This window comes from Lissotriton vulgaris, chromosome 2_1, assembly GCF_964263255.1.
Source record: "Lissotriton vulgaris chromosome 2_1, aLisVul1.2, whole genome shotgun sequence".
Lineage (NCBI taxonomy): Eukaryota > Metazoa > Chordata > Amphibia > Caudata > Salamandridae > Lissotriton > Lissotriton vulgaris.
Genome location: NC_141687.1, coordinates 117,603,208 through 117,629,434, shown reverse-complemented (window position 1 = coordinate 117,629,434; position 26,227 = coordinate 117,603,208). Strand labels below are relative to the sequence as shown.

At 44.2% G+C, this 26,227-nt stretch overlaps 1 protein-coding gene across 1 annotated transcript in view; it reads left to right on the top strand.

Moving 5' to 3' along the window:
• Nucleotides 1-24,327, top strand: part of LRRC75A (leucine rich repeat containing 75A) — a 985,560-nt gene extending 961,233 nt beyond the window's left edge. The window contains exon 4 of the mRNA XM_086954549.1: nt 20,761-24,327. Coding sequence (XP_086810675.1) covers nt 20,761-21,397 — 637 coding nt within the window. The 3' untranslated portion in view covers nt 21,398-24,327. The remainder of the gene's footprint in view (nt 1-20,760) is intronic.
• The last annotated feature ends 1,900 nt before the right edge of the window (nt 24,328-26,227 follow it).

The window sequence follows — 26,227 nt, the reverse complement described above, 5'->3', positions numbered from 1 at the left end:
GGTGTCCCCCTGCTGAGGGCTGAAGCGCAAACAGATTGGAAGCTCATTAAAACTGGATAGTAAGGGCTTGTGATCTTGTTACCTTCAACCTGTGAACCATTTTATACTGGTCAGTAGTGCAGTCTGAACTCACAACTTTTCCTTAGAGCGCTCACATTAATAATAAAGTCTTTCTATTAATGAGCCATAAATACAAGTGCAAAAAGCTTTAACATATGGACACACATATTACCTTAACAGCAGACAACGTGCTTCCCTGATCCATAATGTGGTACTGTAATCTGGAAGCCAAATGATTTGTGCTGCAGGGGCTTGGGCCTACTTGTCCCAAGGACAAAATAAACATGAAAACTTGTTGTCCTTGACCCCAAACAATATGGCTTGGGCAGGCGGGGTATAGGAATTCCACACCCCTGCTGAAATAGAACTGGTTAATCACTATAGAGTTTCTACAAAGCTGAGGTCAATAGATGGGGATCTGGACTAGGTTTGCCTGATATTAAGTATTCTCCTACATCGCATCCAAGACCTGGAAGAACCTCCCCAGCCCATCCTCACTTCTTGAAAGCTGAAGGCCTGGATCTACGAGTAATTTCTGTGGGCCGTATACTCAGCACCTTAGTGCCACGCCTGCACCAGTGCTTGGATACCCTCACCGGTGATTAGCTGCGCCATACAAATCTACATTACCTAACAGCAATGTGCAAGGATGTGGTAATGTAGTGTGTTTCTGTGCACTCTTGGATGGATTTATGCACAAGGCAGAGGGCATTACGTAATTGCCAGGGAACCAGGCGAGTCACAGCAGTGAAGTAGAAGGATTCAGAGGTCTTCGTGCTGGAAACTAATCTGACTTTGGTGTTCTGGACCATGTGGAGGAAGGAGATGAGATGTTTTGCAGGAGGAGGCAGAGTAAATTATAATTTTCCTCTTCTACCTGTCAGCTGTTGGAGAAACATTAGGGCTGGGACAAGCCTTATGTGGTAGTGGTATATGTGAAAAATTCGTGCCATCACTGTTTAAATGGCCACCTATATATAAAAGCGGTGAAATCAACCCATTCATTTGGGGGTAATTAGAAGCATCTCCTTCCCTGATGCCCCAATTGATCGAAAGCAAAAGGTAATAATCATCAATTTCTCAAACATGCAAACTATTAATTGACATTTGTAACTCAAAAAGTCTGGTTTCTTGTAGGTAGACATGAATATGACATAGACTTGTTTGGGTTGGGGGGACATGTCAACCTCAGTGTTGAGTCTTCACTTATCTCTGTAATGTAATGCCATCAGAGTACACAATTTGTGATACAACTTTCCTACCGCTATTACTTGTTTTGTTTCAATATGAAGAACTTCCTTCTTGCAACCTGTTACTGCTGCAAATGTTTTGATTCTCTAACAATACATCTTCTCGTGTTACTATGGGCGGCTACCTGTACTCACACATTGAAAATGGAAGAAATGATAATTGGGTTCTCATACAAAGAGAGTCAAATATCTGACACTCAAACCCCACGTCCCCTCCCAAAACTGCATCCGCCGAAACATGTCGGATTCCTATGACTACGCAGATACCTAATGTGGGATAAGTATAGATCGTTTTCTCTATATATTCTATATATTTATTTTACCATCTGTGTCCAGTATACTTAGACCAGTCGGCTTCTCTGTCTTACGTGTTCTGCTGTCACTCACTTCTCTGGTGTCTTTGGGCGGTTGATCTCGAACAGTGCCAATGCTTTTCACTTACACTGACCCTTCTTCCTTTTGGTCTTCCCCTTGTGGTCCTTCCTCTTGTTCTGGTTATTGTTCTGTGGTCTGGTTATCCAGACACAGAAAACTAACACAGCACTTTAGCTAGAACTTGTTATATACAACAAACAGACACTAAAGAAAGCAGTTTCATCCGAGGCACCTAGTTGAAGCTAAACTTAAAAAAGTGGTGCCATTAAAATAGTATCTGGACTTACTCCAAGAACATTTTCTAGGGGAATCTTGATGAAGACCACACGACCAGGAGTGGTGCGGCTCAGTGAAGAGATGCAGCTACCGAATACCATTAAAACACAGGGATTATGAGAGCCAAAAGACCCTGTCAGCACCATGGAGAATGTCTCACAAACTGTGTACCACCAGTAAATGCTTGGTCCTTCGGTGGGTATAAGAGTGTGACCCTTCAGACCTTAAGGAGCCGAGTTACGCAACTAGAATACCGAGGCCACTGAGGGATGGCAAAAACGTCAAGACTCCACAAAAATGTGTAGTTCTCCAACATGGATAACTTGGTGGAACAAGTATTCAGTCGAGTGTTGTCTATGCCAAGGAACAGGTGGAATAGAAAACTCAGTACTGACTGAAGAGGTGTGCATGACAGCAAATGTTCTATCTGTTGCAAGACATATTGGTATCTTACAGCAAGCATAGAGCCCGCCGTTTGATTACTATTAATTGGCTTGATTGTTACTATCACTTGGTTGCTTCTTTTTTGTTAGATGTGTTGGCTTTTCTTCCTCTTTTTGAGTTTGTCCCGCCCTGGAGCACTACTACGTCCTTCCAGTGCTTGCTTCTTCAGGCGCTACTTTTTCTTTTTGTTTTAAAACTCTAGCGGAGTGCAAGCGTTTTCCCATTGTCTCCCTTATGTGCTTGCTCCTCACTCCCTCGCTGTGCCTTCTTGCTGGTGTGCTGTCTCCCCACCAGACCCACTTGTTTCTTGTTTGTCCTTTTAATCATCCTCCCACTCGCGCCCCTGTGTTACCTTCGCCCCTAGGCCCCCATGTTGCTTCTCACACCTACACCTTGTTAGCATCAGATCGATTTATAAAAAGGTCCTGATTTTAGGACTCCTGCTCACCGCTGAACAACTGTTGCATGCGCTATCCAAATTCACCAAAAACCTTGTTAGAGTTTCAGTCACCCTTTATCAGATCAACATAACACAGCTGCCCTCTGCCTACCTCTAGCGCTTCCTGTGATAAAAAAGCAAGATATGGAGCACCCTCAAACACACCCCTGGAAGATTGCAGCAGTAAATCACATATGGTTCAAAGATGTAATGCCTAAGAATCGAGTTAGATACACACACTCACAAACACAAACAAACGCTCAGCAGAGGGCCTGCATTCAGCCCCAGGACACAAAACCCAATCAACCAGCCAGTAGCATTCATCAGATAACTCCTAAACAATTCCTAGTAGTAAGCGTCACCCTTGATTACACACACAACACATCCGGCCACTTGGACCACCTCACAATGTGTTCTCTAGTTTGTATTTATAGCCCCTTCTATTAGGTTGGGATCAAGTATCTTACATAATTTATGGCCCACTGTACCAGTACTTCGGGTCCAAAGAGGGACAAGCTTCTCATTATTGCACCCGCTGTACAGTATAAAGCATGCCATGCAGGGCACACGTCCTGAAAAAAGAAGTGGGGGGACGCTGTCACCGGAAGTGACGTCACGACAGGAAGTGACGTCACGAAAGGTACCGATCTCCTCGTGCCAGAGAGGCCAAAGAGTTAAGTCCAGCTGTTTGGCAGGGGGGATGGCGTCCCCCCCGGTAAAATAAGTGGGGTGACGACGTCCACCCACATGGTACCCCGACTCGAGCCCTGATGCAATGTACCTGATGCAAGTTGAATTCCATCACGCAACTGAATGAGTTGCAGCTGCTATTCCCGGCCGCTATTGTGTGATAAAACTTACACTGTTCCTGATTCCCAAACCTCACTGTTCTCCTGTTTTTGATAGTCAGAACCTGCTTTCAACAACCCCCCCTTGAAATATGCTTGATTTCTATTGGGCTGTCAGCTGTTGCCCAGCATGTGCCATTAAATGAAAAGGGTGTGATGGAAAGTAGGATCTTATTAACAGAAACATTTCACCCCCACACCTTAGTAAGTATTCGGTTTCCCCACACAGCGCCCCGGGCGGAGAGTTCAGCACATCTTGTCATCAATATCCAGAAATCAATTGCACAGTATTGATCCACAATTGGCCCTGCAGCTCTTAAAAGCTCCAAAGAGCTGGTATAATGAAAATAAAATGTTGCATGTAACGTTTGAACTCTAATTCGCTCCAAAAATGAAAGACTGTGCTTTGTGAAAATGTAAAGGAGTTACAAACTATGAGAGCACTTGCAGAACACAATGAACATTAAATATTTTGGGCCAGATATATTATTGTTTAGACAACAATGATCATACGGGTATAAGGCAATGTGACTGCACCTATGTACAAGTTGGTCTCTCGTGTTTAAGAAATATGGGTGCAAAGAACCTGAAGCCACATACCCCTAAGCTTCCTAGGGTATTCACCCCAAATTACACAACAAAACACAATGGTTTAGCACTCCACAATAAATAGTAACAAAGACAATAAAGTTTGAAGAATCCGTTCAATAGGGCTTAAAAATGTCCTTTATTCTTTTTTCAATCATACAAGCGTAGCCAACGCGTTTTGTCCAGAGGACTTCTTCAGGGCAAAAGGTTGTGTAATCCTATGACGAACTGTGATTGTACTTCGAAATTTAATAGTCCAAAATTCAGGGGTGTGTAGTGATTAGCCTCCTTCTCTAGGTCGACCTTTTTTGAAATCCTGTGGAGAGATATGACAACGCCATTCTAAGGGAATACACGTTGTACGCCCGACGTTTTGAGAAAAAGCCTGAACCTTTCAAAGAATAAAATTTCGTGGAACATTCGTATGAATTAAAATACATAAGAGAAGGAGGCTAATCCCTTAATTAATTAAATTTATTTAAAGTGTTCCTAAGGAAGGGTCTAGTTGAGAAGCCTAACTGCTGAACGGTTGTCAGGGACCTCTGGTAAGCGTTCCGTGGGCTGGGGGTGTTTGCCTTGATAAGTTAATAATTGCAAGTATGGTTTTTATGTCAAAAGACAATTGTCTACTTATTACTATCTTGACATGTATTGTGTAATCCTGGTTGCAATGGTACCTAAATAACATGGTAAAGCAGTGGCCAATTTCTTCCACTACCAAGGATGTGGTCTCATTGACTCGAAGTTCATCTCTATGTGTGGTGGTATTGGATGGTGATAGTGGCACAAATTGTAGCAAATCTAGATTTATATATATTAACCCTTCGAAGTCCCATTTATTATGCTGGATAAATTTAGATAGAGCGTGGGCAAAGCCAATAGATCTGGCATTAACCATCGTTTTGTTTTTGCAAACATAAGCAATACGAATTTTTAAGCTTTAGATGAAAAATGTAAAAATGGTACCATCATGTGGTGTGCATATGCATGCAAAGAAAAATGAGGAAAAATGAACCGTTGCAGTGGGCAGCCATCTTGGAATGGCATTCTACATACTTAATAAGGTTTTTCTGTTCCAAGATGGTCACCATATTTAGAAGCAAAACAGCCATGCAGGACGGCTCCTTCACTAGGGCGGAGGAGGGTCGTCTCACTGCTTTCTCACAGTGGGATAAGCAGAAACATAAAATGGTAAAACTACAATTTTATGTTTCTGCTTCTCGCACTGCGAGAAAACAGATGTGTTTGGCTGCGGGCGGGTGGGCGGGGCTGCTCTACGAGCACGGTTGGGTGTGCCCACTACTGAGTGAGCATGACTGTTTTGGTTCTCTGGGGACGCCCAAACCTGTCATGCGCACTCTGCCCTTTCTCCATGCAGCCCTGGCACTAAAGTGCATTCTTTTCCAGGTGCCTGTGCAAAAATGCCCTACTCACAGTGCAAGAATGACAATAGACATGAGAGGGCAGACCCATTGTGCCATGAAGAATACTGACGTGGGCAGTCCCCCAATACTCTCTCCCTCCCGTGATCTCCTTGCTCGGTGGTGGACTTTGAGTACGATATGTTTTTCTTCTTGGTAATGAACAGAGGCAGTTGAATGTCATTACTGCAGGAACGGTGCAGGAAGTTGTGCTTGCTGATTGTCCTCTGGAGGGGCTTGGGTACAAGTTGAATAGGACTGGCACCAGACTGCTCCATACCATGGCCTGTGATCAACAAAATGTAGTAAAAGTGATATAACACACCCTTCGACCTGGAAACAACAGAAACTAAAAAGAAGTGTTGGGGCACCGATTAGTTCCTGCCCTTGCTTCAGCTTCCATAACTCATGATAGGAGGGGTAGCAAGGGTATTGCCATGGGTAGTAGAGGGCAGTGCCAGGGGTAGCAGCTGCCACTTTGGAGTTCCCTAATTCACGTTCATAATCCTTATGGGACTCAACAGGAAACTTGATGAAAAGTCAATCAGAATCAGTGGCGCTTTGGCCTCTTGGGAAATCCGTGAGTGGCCGATGGACGGGTCTGACAGGTCAGTGTATGGGTCCATTTTTAGTCTGTTTGTGCGTCTGTTTTATGGTCTGATGGGCTGGTTTTTATTGTTGATTCCCCTGATATTATTACAAACATTGCCTGGAGCAAGCACAAATGCACGCAGCCTCCCATACTCTACAAAATACTTATACAGAGTGTCATTACAAGTTTAAAACTGCCCTGATATGTAAAAGGGCAGAACTTTATTCGCTATTTGATTCTCTAAGGGGTGGCACTTTTATTTTGGTCCCCATCCCCTTTTTTGTCCCAATCCGACCCTTCTCAGAATCAGACTAATTGGTGAGGAAGGGTGCAAACCAAGAGAGGGAGGGGGTGGAGCTGTGGATCCCACATCTGGAGCCCAGGTTTCACCGAACACGTATCTTAATCGCTTGTGTCGCTTTTCATTTAGGTATAATTGTGAATGCAGAAAGATTGATCAACTGGAATCAAACCATCAATCTATCTCAAAATACAGCAATTTGATTTCAGGTCGTCTGACTCTGGGACACACTGTGGCATCAAATTTGATGCATTAAACCCCACATACATGGTATTCTTAAATTTTAAAGTGTTGTTTACTGTCACTCGTTGTTACATTCTGTACTTGCATCCTGGGCTCTATAAAAAGATGGAATAGAACCAAAATCTGCATGATTGGCACAGGCTGTTTATCACTGGATGATTACCGGATGTCTCGCGCACCTGAGACTCCACTGATACTGACAAAGCACATCAATCACTCTGGGAAGAAAACCTACAGCAGGTGCTCAGTCAAGCAGTTAACCTGAAAACGGATTCCCTGCCTATCAAACAAAAGGAGTGATTGAAAAGACAAGGCAGGCAACTGTCCCATAAAATGAGATGCCGCGGCACTGAGTCGCTTAATAACCTGCGAAATTGAGTCAGATAGTGGCGCCGCTTTTGAGTAAAGCGCAGACTTTGGAATCCATGAGCGTGACATGTTGAAAGAGTGTAGGGTGTAAACAGACATGGAGCCATTGGAGGTCCTGTGAAATATGGAGCCCACAGTGGGAGGGCATGTGAGATATGGAACCCGCCGTAGGAGGTCATCTGAGATATGGAGCCCGCAGTGGGAGGGCATGTGAGAAATTGAGCCCACAGGAGAGGTCAGCTGAGACATGTAGCCCGCCGTAGGAGGTCATGTGGGATATGGATCCCGCCATGTGAGATATGGAGCCCGCCGTAGGAGGTCATGTGAGATATGGAGCCCGCCGTAGGAGGTCATGTGGGATATGAAGCCCACCATGGGAGGTTATCCAGGTGAAGCCTGCTGTGTGTGATATGCCTGGCCGAAACATAGTTCCAAAAACAGCTGCAAAAATCTGTACAAATAGTAAATACATCTCTCAAAATTTGGATTTGTTTTAAATCCCTAAATCCGGCCCAACTAACATTCCAACAATAGTAATAGGAATGGCATGATTTGATAAACCAACCCTGTTCTTACCATGTTTGTGGACAAGAGCTTGCTAGTGACTTTCTTGAAAGCTTTCGTATTGGTGAATATTTTAGAAAGAACTCGAGTAAGGCCTTGGAGGGAAATGTATGACGTTACAACACATACATTTACAATGCATGCCTTTACAACCCAGTTTTTATATATATATATACTCATGGTAGATTTTCTCAGGTCAAGACCCGAAAAAAAAAAAAATCAGGAGAGCGGAGTTCCATTAAGTGGGGTCGGAGGGGGGACGCAGTCACAGCACCAAGGGCGGGTGGGAGGGATACAAGGGTATGGAGAAAAGGCAAAACAGAAAAGGGAAGAAACATTTGAGGATCGTAAAAGGGGAAACGAGGGAAAAGGGTAAAGGATGAGGGAATGGACAAGATGGCGTGTCAGGGACCAGAGAAAAGCGGCCGAGACAGCAGCAAAATGGCGGCCAGGTCAAAAGAAAAAGTAAAGAAGTCCATGAGAGTTTGTGGTGGGACAGGCTGCTCCAATGAAGAGTGTTCTCTGGGGGTGTGGGGTGGGTATGTTCCGGAAGGGGCTACGGTGTGCCAAGCAATATAGGTCGGGACTGGAGGGTAGACATGTCCAGGGTTAAATCGCAGGACCGCCATCACTCACTGCAGGCTCCGGTTTCCAGATGCTCCGGTTTCCAGATGCTCCGGTTTCCAGCTATGGATTACACTGGAGCGGTTCCTCGCAGGCTCCTCGCCCCAATCACCACTCCTCCCGGTCGGAGGAGGGAGAGCCACCAGCTGAGACTCCACAGCAGCGAGGCATCTCTGCCGAACCGGCGGCCATGTTGGTAAAAGCTCTGTGGACGCTCCCTCCAGAAACTCGGAGGGTTCAAGCAGGCCATCCGGATCGCTCCTGGGGTCCGCAATGCGAGGATAAATGGACTAAATCCTTGAGTAGGGTGGCGGTCGGATGGGGAGAGCCGCCAGCTCAAACTTTACAGCAGTGAGGCATCTCCGCTGAGCCAGTGGCCATGATGGTAGAGTGTCTGACTGTTCCATGTGGCAGCCCCCTCAGTGCAGCGCGTGGGCCTTCTGTAGTCACTGGCGTCCTTAGATGTTAGATAAAATCTTACAGACCGTCGGAGGGTGTTAGGTGCCTGCCATTTCTGGACTGTTACGCGACGTTCTCTGTACAATTCATTTCATTTTCTTCTACTTCACGCATTTTGTGCTCACAGAAACTGAAGGAAAAGCGTTCACTGCAGAGTGAATTGAAAAAGGCTAAAAAAGGAGTGATTCCTGTGATACCAAACGTTATAGGCACATTTGTGAAGGAAAGTGTGCCCTACTATAATCTGGTGACTTTTTTTTCAGGAAATTTGTAAAGAAGTTGCTTTTTTAACTACAAAATTGTATCATTAGGCGCTTTTCTAAGAATTTGCGTTCGGATTTTTTGGAACGTGTGAGACTGTTGAGGGTGTGGGGGACCAGCGACTCCCGGGCATCTCAGCATCCCTTGGCCCATAAAGGGACAGATGAGAGAAAGAGGAGGTATTTGAAGACATGTAGTGCCAGTGTGCAGCATCCATCAAGTGACGGAGGCTGCCTCCACTGCCTCTTCCGCCCCATGCTATGTGTCTTCAGGTGGGTACCAGCCCTCGCTGGCCATTACAGCATCTTGGGAGAAAAAAACGTGTTGGATTTACAGAATCCAGATTGGAGAGGGTGGGTGGCGAGCTAGCTGATGAAGTCTTCTTATATTAAAGCCATAGCGAGGAAAAGCCTGGCTTTAATTCAGAATTTCAGCGTTTTCCAATGTGTGCCAGCTAGAGAGATGGCTTGTTTACAAGTGCCCTGGGGTTGGCTTTCTCCATATCAATTTGCCGCTTGGTCTCCCTTCTACTAAATAATTAGCAAATTTGAACTGAAAACTGTTTGCATCGAAACTAGTCATAATTTATTAAAGTCGCTGCATGCGGAGTGCTTTTGCAGAAGTTAAGTGGCCGCCTTTGTGTTGTTGAAGGCTGGGTGTAGGCATTTCCTAGAGCCGACTGACAGTTTTGCTTAGATAGTGTAACAGCCTTACTTGGTCCACTGGGGAGGAGGGCTCCTGCCTGCACCCAGATAAAAAAAACACAAACTTATGGAATGAAATCTAAAGAGTGCAGAAGAATGATTCCTTGTATTTCATGACCTGGCGTTCTCAGTCAGAGCACAGTGCATCAGCAGCAAGTCCCTTAATCCTGCGTGCGCGGTGTGTGTTTCTGCTCTGTTTATTTAAAAAAGAAATCAGCAAGTGCAGAGGTGAAGGGAAGGCTCGTTCCAGCCCCAAGAGGCAGGTGGGGCGCATCCCTATATACCCGGGTGCTCTTGTTGGGGCTGGTCAGATCTCAGTGGTGCACCTCGTGCTGGGTGTTTCTGTTGTGGTAACTGTGAGCTCAGGGTGCTGTTTTGTGGTGGCCTGGGTGAAAGTGAATATCAAACATAGGGCTGCAGAATCAAGCGGAAAGCCACGGGTCAACCAAATTCTGCACCGGTAAAAAGTTTAAGGACCAAAGGTGAATAGCCATTGCAAAGAACACATTCACCTAAAGCAGCCCAGGCCCATTTGCTGTGCCAGTGCTTGTTTTTGCACTAGGTACCGCTGGCTTTGTTACAGTGGAGCTTCTGCTGCATCAGAATAAGAGGGCAGGACACGTCTGTGATTATGGGACATGTTTGAGAGATGGTTTACTTCTCTGAAAGTTAGGCCTGCAGCGATATCACGTGTAGATGATGGCTTTGGCCTTGGCTGCTGCGGGGAAAAGTGAAGCTCAAAGGGCAGCGTTCCCCAGTGACGCAGACACGCCTCCTTGCGCCCTGATTCTGGGGACACATCACGCTAGGACACTTGGACCGTCAACGGAAGTGTCATTCTTTAGAAGTTAAGTGTAAACAAAGTAAATGCTAAGTTGCTGTTACGGAATATATTATTGAGGAGCGTAAGGGCTTGGGGGTTAGTTGGAAAAGTGACTGCCCCAAGACGCAGCAGTCTTTGGAACAAGAAAACAAGCATGTTACTAGACAGAGAATAAATAAAGTATACCCTTAGGTATATTGCATGTATATTGCACGTCAATATGAAATTCCTTTATAAAGTTAAGTAGCTCCATTTATAACCTGCAATGCCCTTATAATGGGACTTCCTTACAAAAGGCGAGTAGCTCAAAACGTGTTGCAGATACGTTCTTGCTTACTTGTAATGACCCCCAGCAAGCGGTATATTTACAAACAGAGCGATATAAATATACCCTTATCAGCTAATGACTCCATTTTCATCGTAGAATAGTCCTGGGGAGCTGGCACTCTAGAAATGACTTTCATTGGTTAAACACCCCTTGTTATTCTGCTCAGGGCTCTGCCTCCTGTCACGGGGTCTCTGTCTCTACATTGTGACGACACAACTCAACTGTAATGACTTATTAAAGTGAAGTAGCTATCTCATTTTCTTACAGGCGAGTAGTGAGGTGTATTAAAATTATATACAGGTTTTTGTACTTGTTTATGTTCCTTGTTTTCAACAAAAAAAAAAAAAGCACTTCTTTGAGAATCCTTGCCTTTGTAAAATACAGAGATGGGTTACATATTATTGTGTAGCTCACGTATCGTATCACACCAAAATAGTAACTTCTCCTAGACAGATTTGAAATGTCTCAGATCGATTGTAATTTAATGCTGTTGATGAATCCTAACAAGATGGAGGCTAGATTTCGGATTAAGGAAACCTCGAAGCCACAGAGGTCACCGGCTCATCACTCGGATCTCCCATCACTGCGCGCAGTGTTCACAGCTCACGGTCCTGTTCCTTCATTAGGGGATATTGATTGTAAATTAAACTGTGATCTGGCTGGATTTTATGTAATACGAACACGGAACACCTCGTTTAAGAGCAAATTGCTTATTAGATTTAGGGATGGCTTCTTTGGCCTTTCAATGCCTCCCAGTTGACCTAATGTTGAGTACAAACCATGTACCTGGAGATGGTTTTCCAAAATTGGAGGATAGAAAGGGGTCAATGGCATACAGTTGTAATCTGACCTGCTAATCAATAAAGACATCTAGGACCTGAGCGATAAACGAGTTTGCATCTATTGCATGAACCCAGGGTCAATGCAACCTCCCCTCACTCATTTCTCCTCTATACCAGCGACCTCTAGTGGTCAGCTTGGTATTAGCAAGACTATGAACCGATTCTCATCCAAAGCACATTGGGGAGTGTTTTTAAGAATTGCTTTGTGGGATTTAAATCACTGAGACCATTTTTTCGCTCAAGGGAAGCATGGTCCTTTTTATTTCAATATTTTGAGGAGAAATGTATACTTGAATAACAAATACGTTATACAACGTATGTTGTACAACTTTATCAATGAGCACAGCTCAGTCACATACCAGGACGAGACCTATTTTTGTTTCCGTGCTCTTATGTTTTTGTAATGAAACAACTCCACTACATAACATAAAAAATACTAGAATTGTGCCCTCTTTTCACTATTTTGAGAATTTCTTTGAGAATTTCTAGACATCTATGAAAACGTATCGGCTCCTATAGCCCTTGCTAACTTTCTGCTGCGGGGCCTTATCTGCACGGTAACCATGAAGCTGTATCCGTTGGTGACATTACTACATTTCCACAATTTTCTTTCGTAAATCGTTTAATCAGCAGGAAAACAACGCGTTTCGCAATGTAGCTTGATCAAGCTACATTGCGAAACGCGTTGTTTTCCTGCTGATTAAAATAATTACGTGCACTGCAACTCTCGAGTGTTGGAGACGTCTGTTCTATTGAATGGAAGCCTGTGATGGAAATAGTGGGTGACCGGGAGCCCTACTCCGACCTACTCGTGAGCGGGACTGGTAATGTACCGGAATCTTGGGTTGATATATATATATATATATATATCGACATAAAGGAATACGCATCAAACCAATACACTAATTATGAAATATTTTCTTTAATTCACAAACAAAATATATAAAAATTCATACATTTTGACTGGAATGTTGTAACTTTTCAAAGCTTGGATTTATTTCGAAAAGAGAAAGACTAGAATAACTAACATCTCAGTTTGTCTCTTTGCTCCTAACTATGCCCTGTTTGTTGGAATCACATAGCAATTGATGCCGCCACTTGTACATGCCACTGTTTGCTGCACTTGTGCTGCTCCTACAAATTGGGCTAAGGAAACCAACTTAATTTTTTGCCTCTAATTAAAAATTCCTTCTAATTTACAAAGCCTTTCAAAATGTTCAGTTTTGCTTTTTTATATGTACACTAGCAGCCCGCCCCGGCTTTGCCCGGGGCAGAGGGGGGCTGGGGGCAGCATTTTAAGCCTCTGTGCACCCCCCCCCGACATTGCCCAGTCCGCATCCCTCCCGCCTCCCGCCCCGACATTGGCCATACCGCCTCCCGCCTCCCGCCTTGTGCCTTGAGCCCGACGCCCGCCGCCCCCCGCCCCGACATTGGGCATAGTGCCTACCGCCTCCCGCCTCCCGCCTTGTGCCTTGAGCCCGCCGCCCGCCGCCCGCCGCCCGCCGCCCCCCGCCCCGACATTGGGCATAGTGCCTACCGCCTCCCGCCTTGCGCCTTGAGCCTTCCGCCCGCCTCCCGCCCTGGCTTTGTAACCCCCCCAGGTCCCGACTTACCTCATCCGCCCCTCTTCCCTACGCTGGAGTGTTTACCTCTCCACTGCTTAACCGCTTGTCAGCTACCTCATCCGCTGCTCCTCCCCGCGCTGCCACTGCTCCTCCGCTTGTCGCCGCACCGCAGCTCCTCCCGGCGCTCATGTTCTCCCCTCTTCCTGTTGCTGGTGAACTCCGCTCCTCCCCTCACGCAAACGCTCCTCCCGGCGTTCATGTCCTCGCTCTTCCTGTTGCTCGTGAACGATGCTACTCCCCTCACGCATACGTCGCAGCCGGCGCTACTTGCAAGGGACCACTTTATTTTTATTTCTAAATATTTTAAACAACGTTTTATTTTTTATTTTTATGCCGCCTATATCCTTCTGCTTGCCCTGAGGTTTTCTAAGATGTCTTGGGTGTTCAGATTGGTGGTGTAGTTTTCGAGTTTACCTGGCTCAGAGGTGGAAGTTCTCTCTTTATAATAGTAGTATAGATTATTAATCCGTTAATGTTGTTTCATTTTCCTAAACATTCACTGACTCCCTGAGTAGGCGTCGTGGACCCCTAAGGTCCATGGACCAGAAGAACCATTGTTGTAGAAGATGTATGTGCTGGTTACAAGGAAGTCTTTTTAGAAGATTAATGCACATATTTGAGAAAGAATGAAACGAAACCAGGGATAGTTCCTTGTTGAGGTAAAACATTTTCTGCCCAGATTCTTAAAAGACCCTGAACTGACCAATCAAATGTTGGGCAGATCCAGAGATGCTGCTGGATCGTGCAGGTAGGTCCAACAAAGATCCAGTTCTTCTAAGGGGGGGGGGGATTGGGTTAAATAATCACTAATGATACAAAAAATTGATTGAAATTATACAAAGTTGAAGGAAAACTTTTCTGCCTGAAGCTATATCTGCTTTCCTTTTACTAACACTTTACATGCTTGGACAGTGTGGCGTCTTGGGGGAGGCTGGTGTAGAGACTCTCTATATCAAGTCCCACCAAGAGTTGGGTTGTCTGGTCAAAGCTCTCCCCCTTGATGATATTGAGGAGATGCTCAAGTGTCAAGTGTCCTTAATGTAGGTGGGGGTCTGTTATACCAATCGGTTGAGGAAGTAATCGCAGTACCTCGACAGGGGCTCCAATAGCGAGTTGATCCCTGATACTATCGGTCTTCCTGGGGGTTGTGTACTTTGGGTACAGCGTAGACGTATGGGACTCTCGCATTTTTGGTACAGAGGTATTCACCTTCTTGTGGGGAAATATGCTCTGCATCGATGGCACCCTTGACTGGAGTGTGTATAGTGGTCTGTAATTCCGCTGTGGGGTCTCTGCTCAGGGTTCTGTAGTTGCGTGTGTCATTGAGGAGACTGCGGCACTCAATTTTCAATTTCAATCTTTATTTCGGCATAAATGCCAAAAAAGAACAGTTTATATACATACAATAAAAACATATTAAAAACAGACAGCATGGTACATAAATCCATCTTTTAGAGATCATTCGTTTGTATTAGAAAGCGAGGAACATAAAACCATTCATTAAAAACAATTCATTCGCATTGGAGACAGTTGTAAACAACAACATTAGGGTTCATCGGTTGACCCCCCTATTAATTAATTGAGCCGCAATTTTGACATTCCTACTTAATTACAATCTATAGCCCAATTTTCTTCTTTGGTAAAAAATACAATGCAAGTATCTGCTTACACTAAATACAATAGGTTGGCTTGTGTTGGTCGAAAGGAATCTTACAGCCTGATTCATCAAGGTACCGTTTTGCGAGTCTCTAATAGAGAATCATAAGGAATCGCTATTAGAGACTTGCAAAACGGTATTCATGTAGGAATCGCAAAATAAAATGCGATTCCTACAAATTCCTTATTTGCGATTAGCAAATTGCTAATCGCAAATAAGGAAAAACTCCCCATTCATTCCTATGGGCCAAAAGGCCCATAGGAATGAATGGGGAGTATTCCTTATTTGCGATTAGCAATTTGCTAATCGCAAATAAGATAGCGATTTGAAGGGTGCCAGGGGTGTCCAAAGGACACCCTGTAGCACCCCTTAAATGCACATTTGAACAGGTGTTGCGCACACACATGTCCAAAGGACATGTGTGTGTGTAACATGCAAAAGAAAAAAATGCACTAAAGTGCTTTTTACTCTTTTTTCGCAATTTACCACCAAGTCAGACTTGGTGGTAAATTGCGACCAAATATTGCGATTTCGCATTTTCTAAATGGTTGATGAATTGGATTTAAGGAATCTCTATTAGAGATTCCTTAAATCCAATTCCTCGCAAATATGCGATTTCTTAAATAGAGACTTTTGCTTTTGGGATTATGAATCCCAAAAGCAAAAATTGCACTTGCAAAGGGCCAGATTCTCAGAATCTGGCTCTTTGCGAGCGCAATTATGCTTGATGAATCAGGCTGTTTGTGCCTGAGAACAGGATCTCACACCTAACGCTAGACATATTGGTTTAATCCATCTTTTCCTCGCCTGGGCATATATTGGGCAGAAAAAGAGGATATGTTGCTCGTTTTCTTTTTGGTTACTTCCACACATGGGACAAGGTTCGTCTTCCACATGATTTGAAATATTTTCACCGGCAGTCCAGCGAGCCAATGTGGAGCCTGTTTGGAGGTTGCCATATCTGAATTTCAGAAATAGAGTCTTTGCTAAGGGTGGTTCTATTTCGTCCAAAAAGGTCTCAAAGGTTGGTTCATCTTTGAAGGTTAGGAACCTTGTTACTAATGTCCCGCTGGAAGAAGCACTTTTGGTCATATCTGTAATATAAATCCAGAAGGCCTTTTTTACCATTGTTTTTGAGTTAGGTGGTAATAGATCGGGGTTTTCCCAATAATGTGCCAGACCTAGATTGTTAAGCCAGAATTTAACATGTTTGAACCAAGATATTACTTTGAAACTATCAAACTCCATAATTTCTTTAAGCCCATCTCTATAATCTTGCAACTCAGGTACCTGCCATAGCCTAATCCATAGCAGTAGAGGGCGTAAAGTAATATGATGGTCCGTTCTACAAAAGTTTAAGTCCAATTGAAGGGGCACCAGAGGAGTACTCCTGGGAACTCTGACCAGACTTCTCAAGAAGTTATTATCTAAGACACTAAAAGTGTCTTTCGACCCAGGGCCCCAGATTTCTGAGCCGTAAAGCACTGCAGGCTGTACTTTGAATTTGAAGAGTTCAACTGCAGGAGATACGGCTTTACTGGTGCTCTGGCTTTGCTCCCTGCGGCACTCTCTGTCAATGTCAGTTTTATTCTTCAGGACGATCCCTCCCCCCTTGTCAGCTGGTTTGATGATCAGGGTGGGGTTGTTCTGCGGACGCTTGATGACTTCTCTGTCTTGTTTTGATAGGTTATTGAAGCTTCCTTTGTGATTCAGTTTCTCTATGTCTGTGTAGACCGCTTGTTCGAAGGTAGAAATTTCTGCGGGTACACTGGTGGGTGGTGGCACAAAGGTGGTATTTAACCTTAGGCCTGTCTCAATGCTGTTGCTGGCCTCTTCATCTATGGGGACTTTTTCAAAAAAGGCCTTTAGTTTCAGTTTTCTGAAAAACTCTGCCAGTTCCACATGGAGTTTGAATGTGTCCAGTCTGGTGGTTGGGACGAAGGAGAGGCCTTTGTTGAGGACTACTAATTCGCCTTCTGTCACCGGTGTGCTTGATAGGTTAAATACCCGTGGAGCTGGATCCTCTTCTTCCGCCCAGTGGACTTGTTGGTGGTTTCTTCTCCTGCCGTGTGATCTTCGGCCTAGTCCTAAAAGAGGATGTCTTTGGTTCCCTTGGTAGAAAGGCATGGGGCGTGGTTGGTAGAGTGGTGGATACCCGTAAAATGCGTGCTGCATTTGCATTTGCCCAAATGGAGGGGGTCCATAGTTATGTGTATGTTGTGGTCCCTGCCAGGTTTGTGGTCAGCGTTGGCCTCGGCGTCCTCTGCCGCGTTGTTTGTTAGAGCCCGAGCTGGAGTCGCTTGTTACAGAGGCACTTATCCCCTGAGCTGTCACTGGTTCAGTCTGTCTTATTTGGTGCGACGTAGTCTTCGTCAGCGTATGGGTATACTTTGGAGTAACTAAATTTTTTGAGGTCTTTCTGAAATTTGTTAATTTTGGCTTGAGTTAGGTAGTCTTTATATTCAGCCATCTCTTTGTTTTGGTCATCCAGTTTCTTCTTATATGATTTTATCGTAGTTTTAAAGTGACTCTCCGTAGCTTGGATGTCAATGACTATGGCTTCAGAGAGGCGTTTGGCTGTTTTAATAATGAGCACTAGCCAGTCTCTAGTGCAGTGCCAGGCTATCTAGGCCCAGTCTTTCCTGAAGGTTGGGTCGTCCAGGAATATTCTGGGGGCATTGGTAACAAGGAGTCCCCTTGGTGCTGTGTTAGTGCGTAGGTATTGGGTGAGTATGATGCCATGTAGGATGGTTCTGATCCGATTCCGTTTTTTCTCAGTTAGTGTGTCCCAATCTGTTGTTTGAGCTATGGTGTTTGAGATATTAAAGTTTGCCAGGAAGGAGGGGTCAGCGAGGATCTCACTGATGTCATCCTCACTGAAAATCAGTACCTTAGCGAGTGCTACACATTTTTCAATTTACACATTCACAAAATTTTTAATTGCGCCACCACCTATTTCTTGGTCCTGAGGAAAGCCAGTTTAATCATAAAGGCCTGGCTGAAACATGTAGACCACACCTGGATGCAGGAGGCCATAACTACTTCTCCTACACATCCACCAGCCTTTTTTAATGCTATTGGAGGCCCAGTCATTAAAGTTTAAGTTACCCTCGGGTACTGGGACCACTGCATAGCTTTTAAACTATCACCTTCACGTCACTACACTGCACACTTAACAACATACCTGCTCCGCTGTGTTCAGGCGACGAAGCACACCCGGGACACATTCGGTGTCACTGTGGTGGGCCTGATGATGAAGCATGCCACCAACTAGGTTGGTGGGTGAGGGCTTCATGAACAATCCAAAATTATTTGCACTTTACCATACAGTCCAGAGTCACTCCACAAATAGGCTAGTCCTTATTGATTGAACTTATTTATAAAATGCACTATCTTCTTTAAAACAGGCTGGTTCAAGTGAATTTTTAAGGTCTGGCTTGACACTGCAGCATTGGACTGAATTTTTTCAAGATAAGGAGCCAAGGATTAAGGCTTTACGTGTGTTATGGTGATGAGCCAATGATAAATCAAATACATCTGATTGCTTCACTGGGAAACATGTTGTCAAATGGTATAGGTCTGATCTGTTTATTATGAAAAGTTACAACAAATGCAGTAGGCCTGACCTGTTTACTGTGACAATCATCTGTTCCAGCCAGTAGATCTTTTAGGATGGGTTAATATAGTGTGCTAAAGCCTGTAAACAGTAAATTTTGTTATGTGTAATCTCATAGATTACTGTGAGAGGCAAGAGTTTTGGTGTTGAAGACACATCTCAAAAAACCCTTACGAAGAATTTGCACTGCAACAGTCATCGTTAGGCGCATTTAGAAGGAACTGTGTATTATTTTGCCAAATGTCATTTTATAGATCTTTTTGATTTTATGCATGCATGCTTAGTGATTGCTTTGTGGCAGCCCAGTGCTTTGTGCAATTCACCAGTGTCCGCTACGGTGACGAAAACTACAGGCCTGATCAGTTAACTGGAAAACGTTATGTCTGATGCCTTATGTCTAATCTATGTATTAAAAGAAACTGCAAGAAAGGCAGCATGGCTACCTTATTAATAGTGAAGAATATATGTTAGGGCTGTATTGCTATTACATTGCTGAAACCCTATGGAGGAATTTGGCAACAGGGAATACAACAGAGTACTGTAGGGTGTTGCGGTTTGTTTCTCCTTCCTCCTCCTACACCCCTCTTGCGGCAGTATATTGGGGGTAGAAGATTTGCATTGGGGAATCCTTGTTGAAGCCTTTTAGGAGGGGTTGCATGTTGTTTTTTCAACTGTAATTTCATACATGCGTCTTATTTTATTAGTAGCATTTTCCAGAGTGTATATTGCAGTACTGTCTAGATACAGCTGAACAACTTTAGCTGTCTGTCAGGCTTTTTAAAAAAAAGAAAATCATATATATCTAAAGGGACTTTGGGTCATCTATTTGTCTATTTGAATCTCATTCAAATTCTGTTTCCGCCCATGACAGCATGTAACATGGGGCCATGGGATGGCCAACTTCAGCCATTCGCTTTATTGCCCTCTGAGTGAAGGCACTTTATCTAACCACATGTGCATAGCATACTGAAATTGAGTGCGCCTCAGCGGCAGAAGGACATGTGTGCTAGTCACTCACCTTAGTTTTGCACTTAGTCCTTTCATCTGGTCCCTTTGTGTTCATTCCTTCTCTTCTCTCTCTTTTTTTTTTGTTGGGTGAGCCCTGTCGCTCCCTTGACAATGCTGCCAGGCGGACCATTTACTGCTAATTTCATCTGCCTTGTACCGCAACCTGCATGGTTCCTAAACAGGGTTTCCATCTTGCCGGGTATTTTCCATAGTGCATTATTATTTTACTGTTCCAAGATGAATGCTTTATTTAGAAGCAACATGACAGCCATCTTAATCAATCCGCACTAAACTCAATCCCACTCCAAGATTGCCCTTCACTACTGTGCTTTATTTTTTACTTATTTTTCATTGCTATTTCACGCGCCACACATTTAAGCAGCAGCATGCTTCTCTTTCTACTTGTATTCTTTTTATTTTTGTTGTATTTACTTGTTGAGTTTGCGTGTGGATGTATCATTGTTTAAGGGTGAGTGAATGAATGTAAGAATGAGAAAGTGAGGGGATAAATGGCTGTATGAGTGCAAGGATGAGTGACAGTGTGCATGCATGCTGATGTATTGAGTACCTCAACCCATAGATATTGACGAGGTACTTTCAATTATATGCCAGACCTATTGGATTTGCCAGTGCTTGTTTCATACTTCATCGGGTAAGAAAGTCTTGCACACAGATTGTTGCTCTATTATTATGTGAGGCAGGAAGTTTGTATCCAGCAAGGTGAAGCTCAGCTTTTGTTATCTATAAATTAATCAAAATATATCACCATCTGAAAAGTTAAATGTTGATGGAATCAATCTAGCTCAATGCAATCTAATTAAATGAAATAGGCAAAGTAATACTGGAGCATGGCTCTGGAGTAGAACAGCCCTGTAGCTTTATAGTAGTTTGAAGCATTCATGTTGTACCTTATTTCACTTTAGCATGTGTAGACTGGTCTTACAGCCCCACATTATCTCCTCTCACTATTTCCCAGTTCATAAAGCATGCTATTGAGACATATGCAGTGCCTTGAAATAATATTTCTTTTCTGTTCTTTGCAGCTTGAAAGCTGTCCTGGTGGGCACTCCTCGAAACAACACCGTGGATCTGTCTGGAATTCCTCTAACCATGAAGGATCTTGACCGCTTGATCGCGTATCTCCAGTACAGCTCCGAGCACATTGAGAACGTGGAGCTCTGTTTCACAGACATGACGGACGAGTTGCTGCTCCAGCTTCTGCCCGTCTTGAGTGCCTTGCCACACCTGACCACGCTTGCGCTCAACGGCAACCGGCTTACCAAAGCCATCCTGCGCGAGCTGACGGACATGCTCAAAGACCTCAAGAAGTTTCCAAGCGTGACCTGGATTGATCTTGGCAACAACGTGGACATCTTCTCGTTGCCACAGGCCTTCCTGGTCAGCCTGAAGAAGCGATGTCCAAAGCAGGGCAACCTCCCAACTATTCTGGAGTTTGGTGAAGGTCAGATGTGTGACTTGGAAAGCCAGGAGTGCCCTGAAGGCCAAGAGGAGCCAGACTGTGGTCTAGAGAAGAGAAAGATTCTGCATGTAATCAACACTGGCCCCCCAGAGGAACCTTTGGCAGAGGGGGTGACACACATTGGGGTGCCACGGAAAGACTGGCACTCGGAGCAGGAGCTGACTCATGCGACTGCCAACACCGCTGCCAGTCAGACATGATGAGCCACCTCTTCCATTGGGACTACTTTGTGCAGAAAAGAACAGCAGAATAACTAATACCTCAGACCAGAGGGGTGGATAGTAGTTTAATATGCAGTTTAGCCTAGCGCTAGATGTCCTATTGGCTGTAGACCTGTCAATCTTCACTCCGCCCGCCCTTCTGAGGCTGCCGTCTGTTTCCCCAAATGGGTGCAAACAATTAAATCATGTCATCAAGTTATGCATATTTTATAAAGATGGTGACCGATGGTGGTGGTCAAACTTAGCAATGTCTACTCATGTATCTCTTTTAGAATAACCAGGGGGACAGACTATTTTTATAGCACTGAAGTAGAAAGGGGACCAAGACATGACATTACTTTGCAAAAGGAAAGGGTGCGCACAGATGAAGCATGTTGGTTCCTTTATTTTTAATAGGACCTGGGGATGGAAATGTATTTTTTTTAACAAACCTAGGAAAAATATTGATAAAATATGTAACTTCTATTATAAGCTGATTGATGAGGGTTTTGTGTTATTTCTGGCATAATTTTGCCAGTGATAGGCGATTGCAAATAAGCAAGAAAGAATTGTGTTTGCTAATGTGTAGAAATAAAAAATGTGTAAGGCACTGCTTTGTTGAATATATAGAAAATTCGGCACTCCTGCCAAAGGTAGCACTCCCAGTATGTCCACGGTCCATGTCTGTGAGAGGATAAAGCAGGTAGCACCTGTGGCTGCTACAATCCTGGCACCGCAAAGAGACATTCATATAAGAAAAGCCTTTCACCAAGTCAGAAGAAGCCTTGAGAGCTGACAATAGTTCAGAGAGGTCTTTACCTATTTTCAGCTAGGTTTTTTTTTCTAGGTGCAGTTGCTTTATTTAGTGTATGCTTTTCACAGTACTACAGCACTCAGCTTAACATTGCTTCCTGCTCCAACAAGACTTGGTGTTAAGTGACTCTCTTGTGCTACAAAAACCTTACCAAAGGGGTAAAAAAATTTAACACTGGCATGACATTTTATGCCCCAACTATGACACCAGCCATCACCAGTTTGCAAAGCCGTGCTTTGGCAAAATATTTACTCAAAGATAAAAAATAACTTAGGATGTGTTGGTTCTGTCAGTGCAGAATAGTCCATTGGTCTTCTTCAGGGCCCTTCTCGGCTTTGCTTTGAAATGGCAGCATCTCAGGAGAAGCACTTTCTTCATCAGGTCTGGTGTGAAAATGTTATTTGGAATCAGGGATGTCACAAACTGATGAACTCTAAGTGTCACTGAATCTTGTCTTAGGTGTAGTATGAAGGTTGGTGACCTTTAGACTCCAGCTGTAGAATGTATGTGTATTGATCATGAAGTGCATTTTAAACCCAGGGTGTTGTCTACGGCGAAGTTGTAAGATCCTCCTGGAAGGCGAAGGGAGTTGCCTTGCGTGAAGTTGCACGAGGCCTCCTTGCAAGGCGTAGGGTGTTGCCTGCCGTGAAGTTGCACAAGGCTTCTTTGGAAGGCGTAGGGTGTTGACTTTTGTGAAGTTGCACGAGGCTTCTTTGGAAGGCGTAGGGTGTTGACTGCTGTGAAGTTGCACGAGGCTTCTTTGGAAGGCGTAGGGTGTTGACTGCTGTGAAGTTGCACGAGGCTTCTTTGGAAGGCGTAGGGTGTTGACTGCTGTGAAGTTGCACGAGGCTTCTTTGGAAGGCATAGGGTGTTGCCTGCCGTGAAGTTGCACGAGGCTTCTTTGGAAGGCGTAGGGTGTTGACTGCTGTGAAGTTGCACGAGGCTTCTTTGGAAGGCATAGGGTGTTGCCGGCCGTGAAGTTGCACGAGGCTTCTTTGGAAGGCGTAGGGTGTTGCCTGCCGTGAAGTTGCATGAGGCTTCTTTGGAAGGCGTAGGGTGTTGCCTGCCGTGAAGTTGCACGAGGCTTCTTTGGAAGGCGTAGGGTGTTGCCTGCCGTGAAGTTGCACGAGGCTTCTTTGGAAGGCGTAGGGTGTTGAAAATCCAAGGGAACCTTCCTAGTTTGAGTATGGACAATCTGTAACGATGAGTCACTACCTGGCAATATGAAAGAAAATCTTAATGTCAGCTCTTGTCAAGACAAGAGACCTGGGCATGGGGTAGGATTGGTTAGGATGGTTCATGTTGTGGCTCCTCGCAATCAGCCATACATCTGCCAAAGATGAATATTTAGCATGTATGAATGTTGTAGTTCTTTAGCAAGAACTGAGCCAAAGTCAGCGGAGCATTGTACAGGGTCACAGACCAGCATAAAGTCAACACATGATAGAAAAGGTAGCTGGTTTGAGGACTGTAAATTCAGTGTGAACAGATGCGTCTTAAACCTTTTCCTAAACTCAGTAGCGTTGGAGCGGTCCTGATGGATACAGGGATGCTGCTCGAGATCCTGTAGCCAAACCTGGAAAAGGCCTTATGCTTGTTTTAGGCAGATAAGCATCAAGCAGGGTGTGTTGGCTTTGTAAATTATGCAGCCGGCTTTGAAGATGATGTGGGCTGTCAAGGAGAGCCAATGAGGTTCCATCAGGATGTGGGTGATGTGATCATAATTCTCCAGGCCCTGGATCAGGCGTGCTGTGGTATGTAAGGTGCCTTTAACTGATGCCAGTGTGGAGTCTGGGAGCCTATGGAAAATGGCATTATCATGGATATGCATTGCTGTTGGATCGGTCTTCCAGTACATATGGTTGCTGCCAATAGTCAGGGAATATAACAAGTGAGATAACAAAACTCATTGTATTGCTGCCCATCTTTGATTGTATATTTTGGAGGTGGTGCACATTTATGTTTTTAGTAAGTGAGAGTTTTATAAACTGATTGTATATCTTCATTTGACCTTTCTAACACTTCTGCATCCTCTCATCAGGTGAGTGTACTACAACCAATCAAAAGGACTATGATGTGGAGACAATGGAGAGAAATAAAGAGTCACCTCTTATGTGTTCTAAGTTGAGTTGAAGTGTTGTTATTATCATGAATTACAGGTTGCACAACTTCATTCTTGTTTGTGGAATTGTTCTTCTTTGGTGAAGATTCCCTATTCCTGCAATAGGACAAACCTCAGTGTAACATACATATGACCCTGAATATGAATCTTAATCTGCAATGTTTATAAGCCCTCCACACACATACTTCATTGCCGTCTACATATCTTTAAGGAACAGCAATCATTATATAGCAAGAAGATTCTCAATGGGGGCTTTGGATGCCACCAAAAAAAAGGCGAGGTGACTCGGGTGTCACCCAAGGAGGTAATCAATTATTCCGTATTAATACACTGCGGCTAATCACCCAATTGTGTATCCAGGCGCTGGCAGGTTACGGAGGCTTATTCGAACAGCCAGGTTTAAGCACCATGTAGAAATTGGGAAGTGAGGTGATGGTTCGGAGTTGCATGGGGAGACTGTTCCAGGTCTTTGCTGCGATGTGGGAAAAGGAGCGTCCTCCCCTTCTGTTCCGGTAGATGTGGGGAGTGTTGGCAAGTGAAAGGGAGGCCGAGCATAGTCTTCTCAACAGTTGGCGGAGTATAAGCAAACTTCTTTAACTCTTCCTCCAGGTTGTTGGTGGTGTTGCATGATCTTCATACTTACATGCTATCAATATGCACATTTCCTGCCACAAGCTCAACAAGACAGAGAACCTAGTGGTGCCTGGTGGTGATCTTAAAATCAGGTCCAAAGAACATATTCTGTTTCAGCCTTGTAATATATTTCTTAATACATCATCAATCCAAATAAGCATACACCTTAATAATGCAAAATTAATATTGCCAATGCATGTCTCTTCAAACATGCGTCGTTGAACAAGAACAAATGACTCAAATGTAGATAGCACTAAATGATATGACGACTCCTAAAACCGCACCCAAAAATAATTGTGGGGAAAGGCCTTCTCATATTCTTTCAAAAGAAAGCAGTAGGAGGTACTCGCGTTTATAGGAGAAACTAGACAAGTGGATATGACACAGGGCAGTAAAGAAGGAGTGATGCTACACAGTATGTTAAGAAGAGGAACTGCCATGACATTGCCCCTAATCCACTTCAATGCTTTCTGGTACACAAAAGTTAGTTTTGTTACAGACAGACGAACACCTAAAGCAGCTTAGTTCCGGTTCTGAGGAAACCAGGTAGCTACCACCATTGAGGGCCTGCGGTCCATTTCTTTATGCCTAGTTGAAGATTTGCAATTATTGGTGTTGAAATAGCAGCTGTCTAAAATTCTTCACAGACACATTGCAACCTCATACTTACTAAGAGACTTCAAGTATGTTGGTATCAACTTTCCTTCGTACTGTTTACTGATAAAAATCTCAAACTGCCTAATGAATGTATTAGCCAGATTAATACAATTGTAAGAAAAAGAATTGAACCTTACCTCCATTCCCAAATAATGGTTGTTAATCAATACTGCTACCCTAGCCTCATGCATCTAGCATCTGTATCCTCTCCTTTAGTCTCTACGATGTTCTCTGTGATGTGGATCACCCGTTACTAGCGTATTTAACAGGGAATCGTCTGGATTGTGTCCTGTGGAGAAGGAAGTGAAGGCCCTGCTTTGGAAAAATCCACCTTTGCCAGTCCTAGGTCTTGTGCAATTGGATGTTTGGATTTTTACATTGTTTCAACATCTTAAAAAGATGTATTGTGATTAGGTGGCATCAAAAGGCGCATACCTTGCGGTGTTCAGTGTGGCTTGGATGTCTATGAGGAATAGCCATTGATAGCAACTCCTAAAACTGGGTAGCCCCAAGGTTTCTCTTTGTACTTTCCATGCTCCTCTTGGTCCCAAGGTGAAGAAACCAACAGCACAACAGAACATAGGCAAGAATCCTAGGAGCTTTC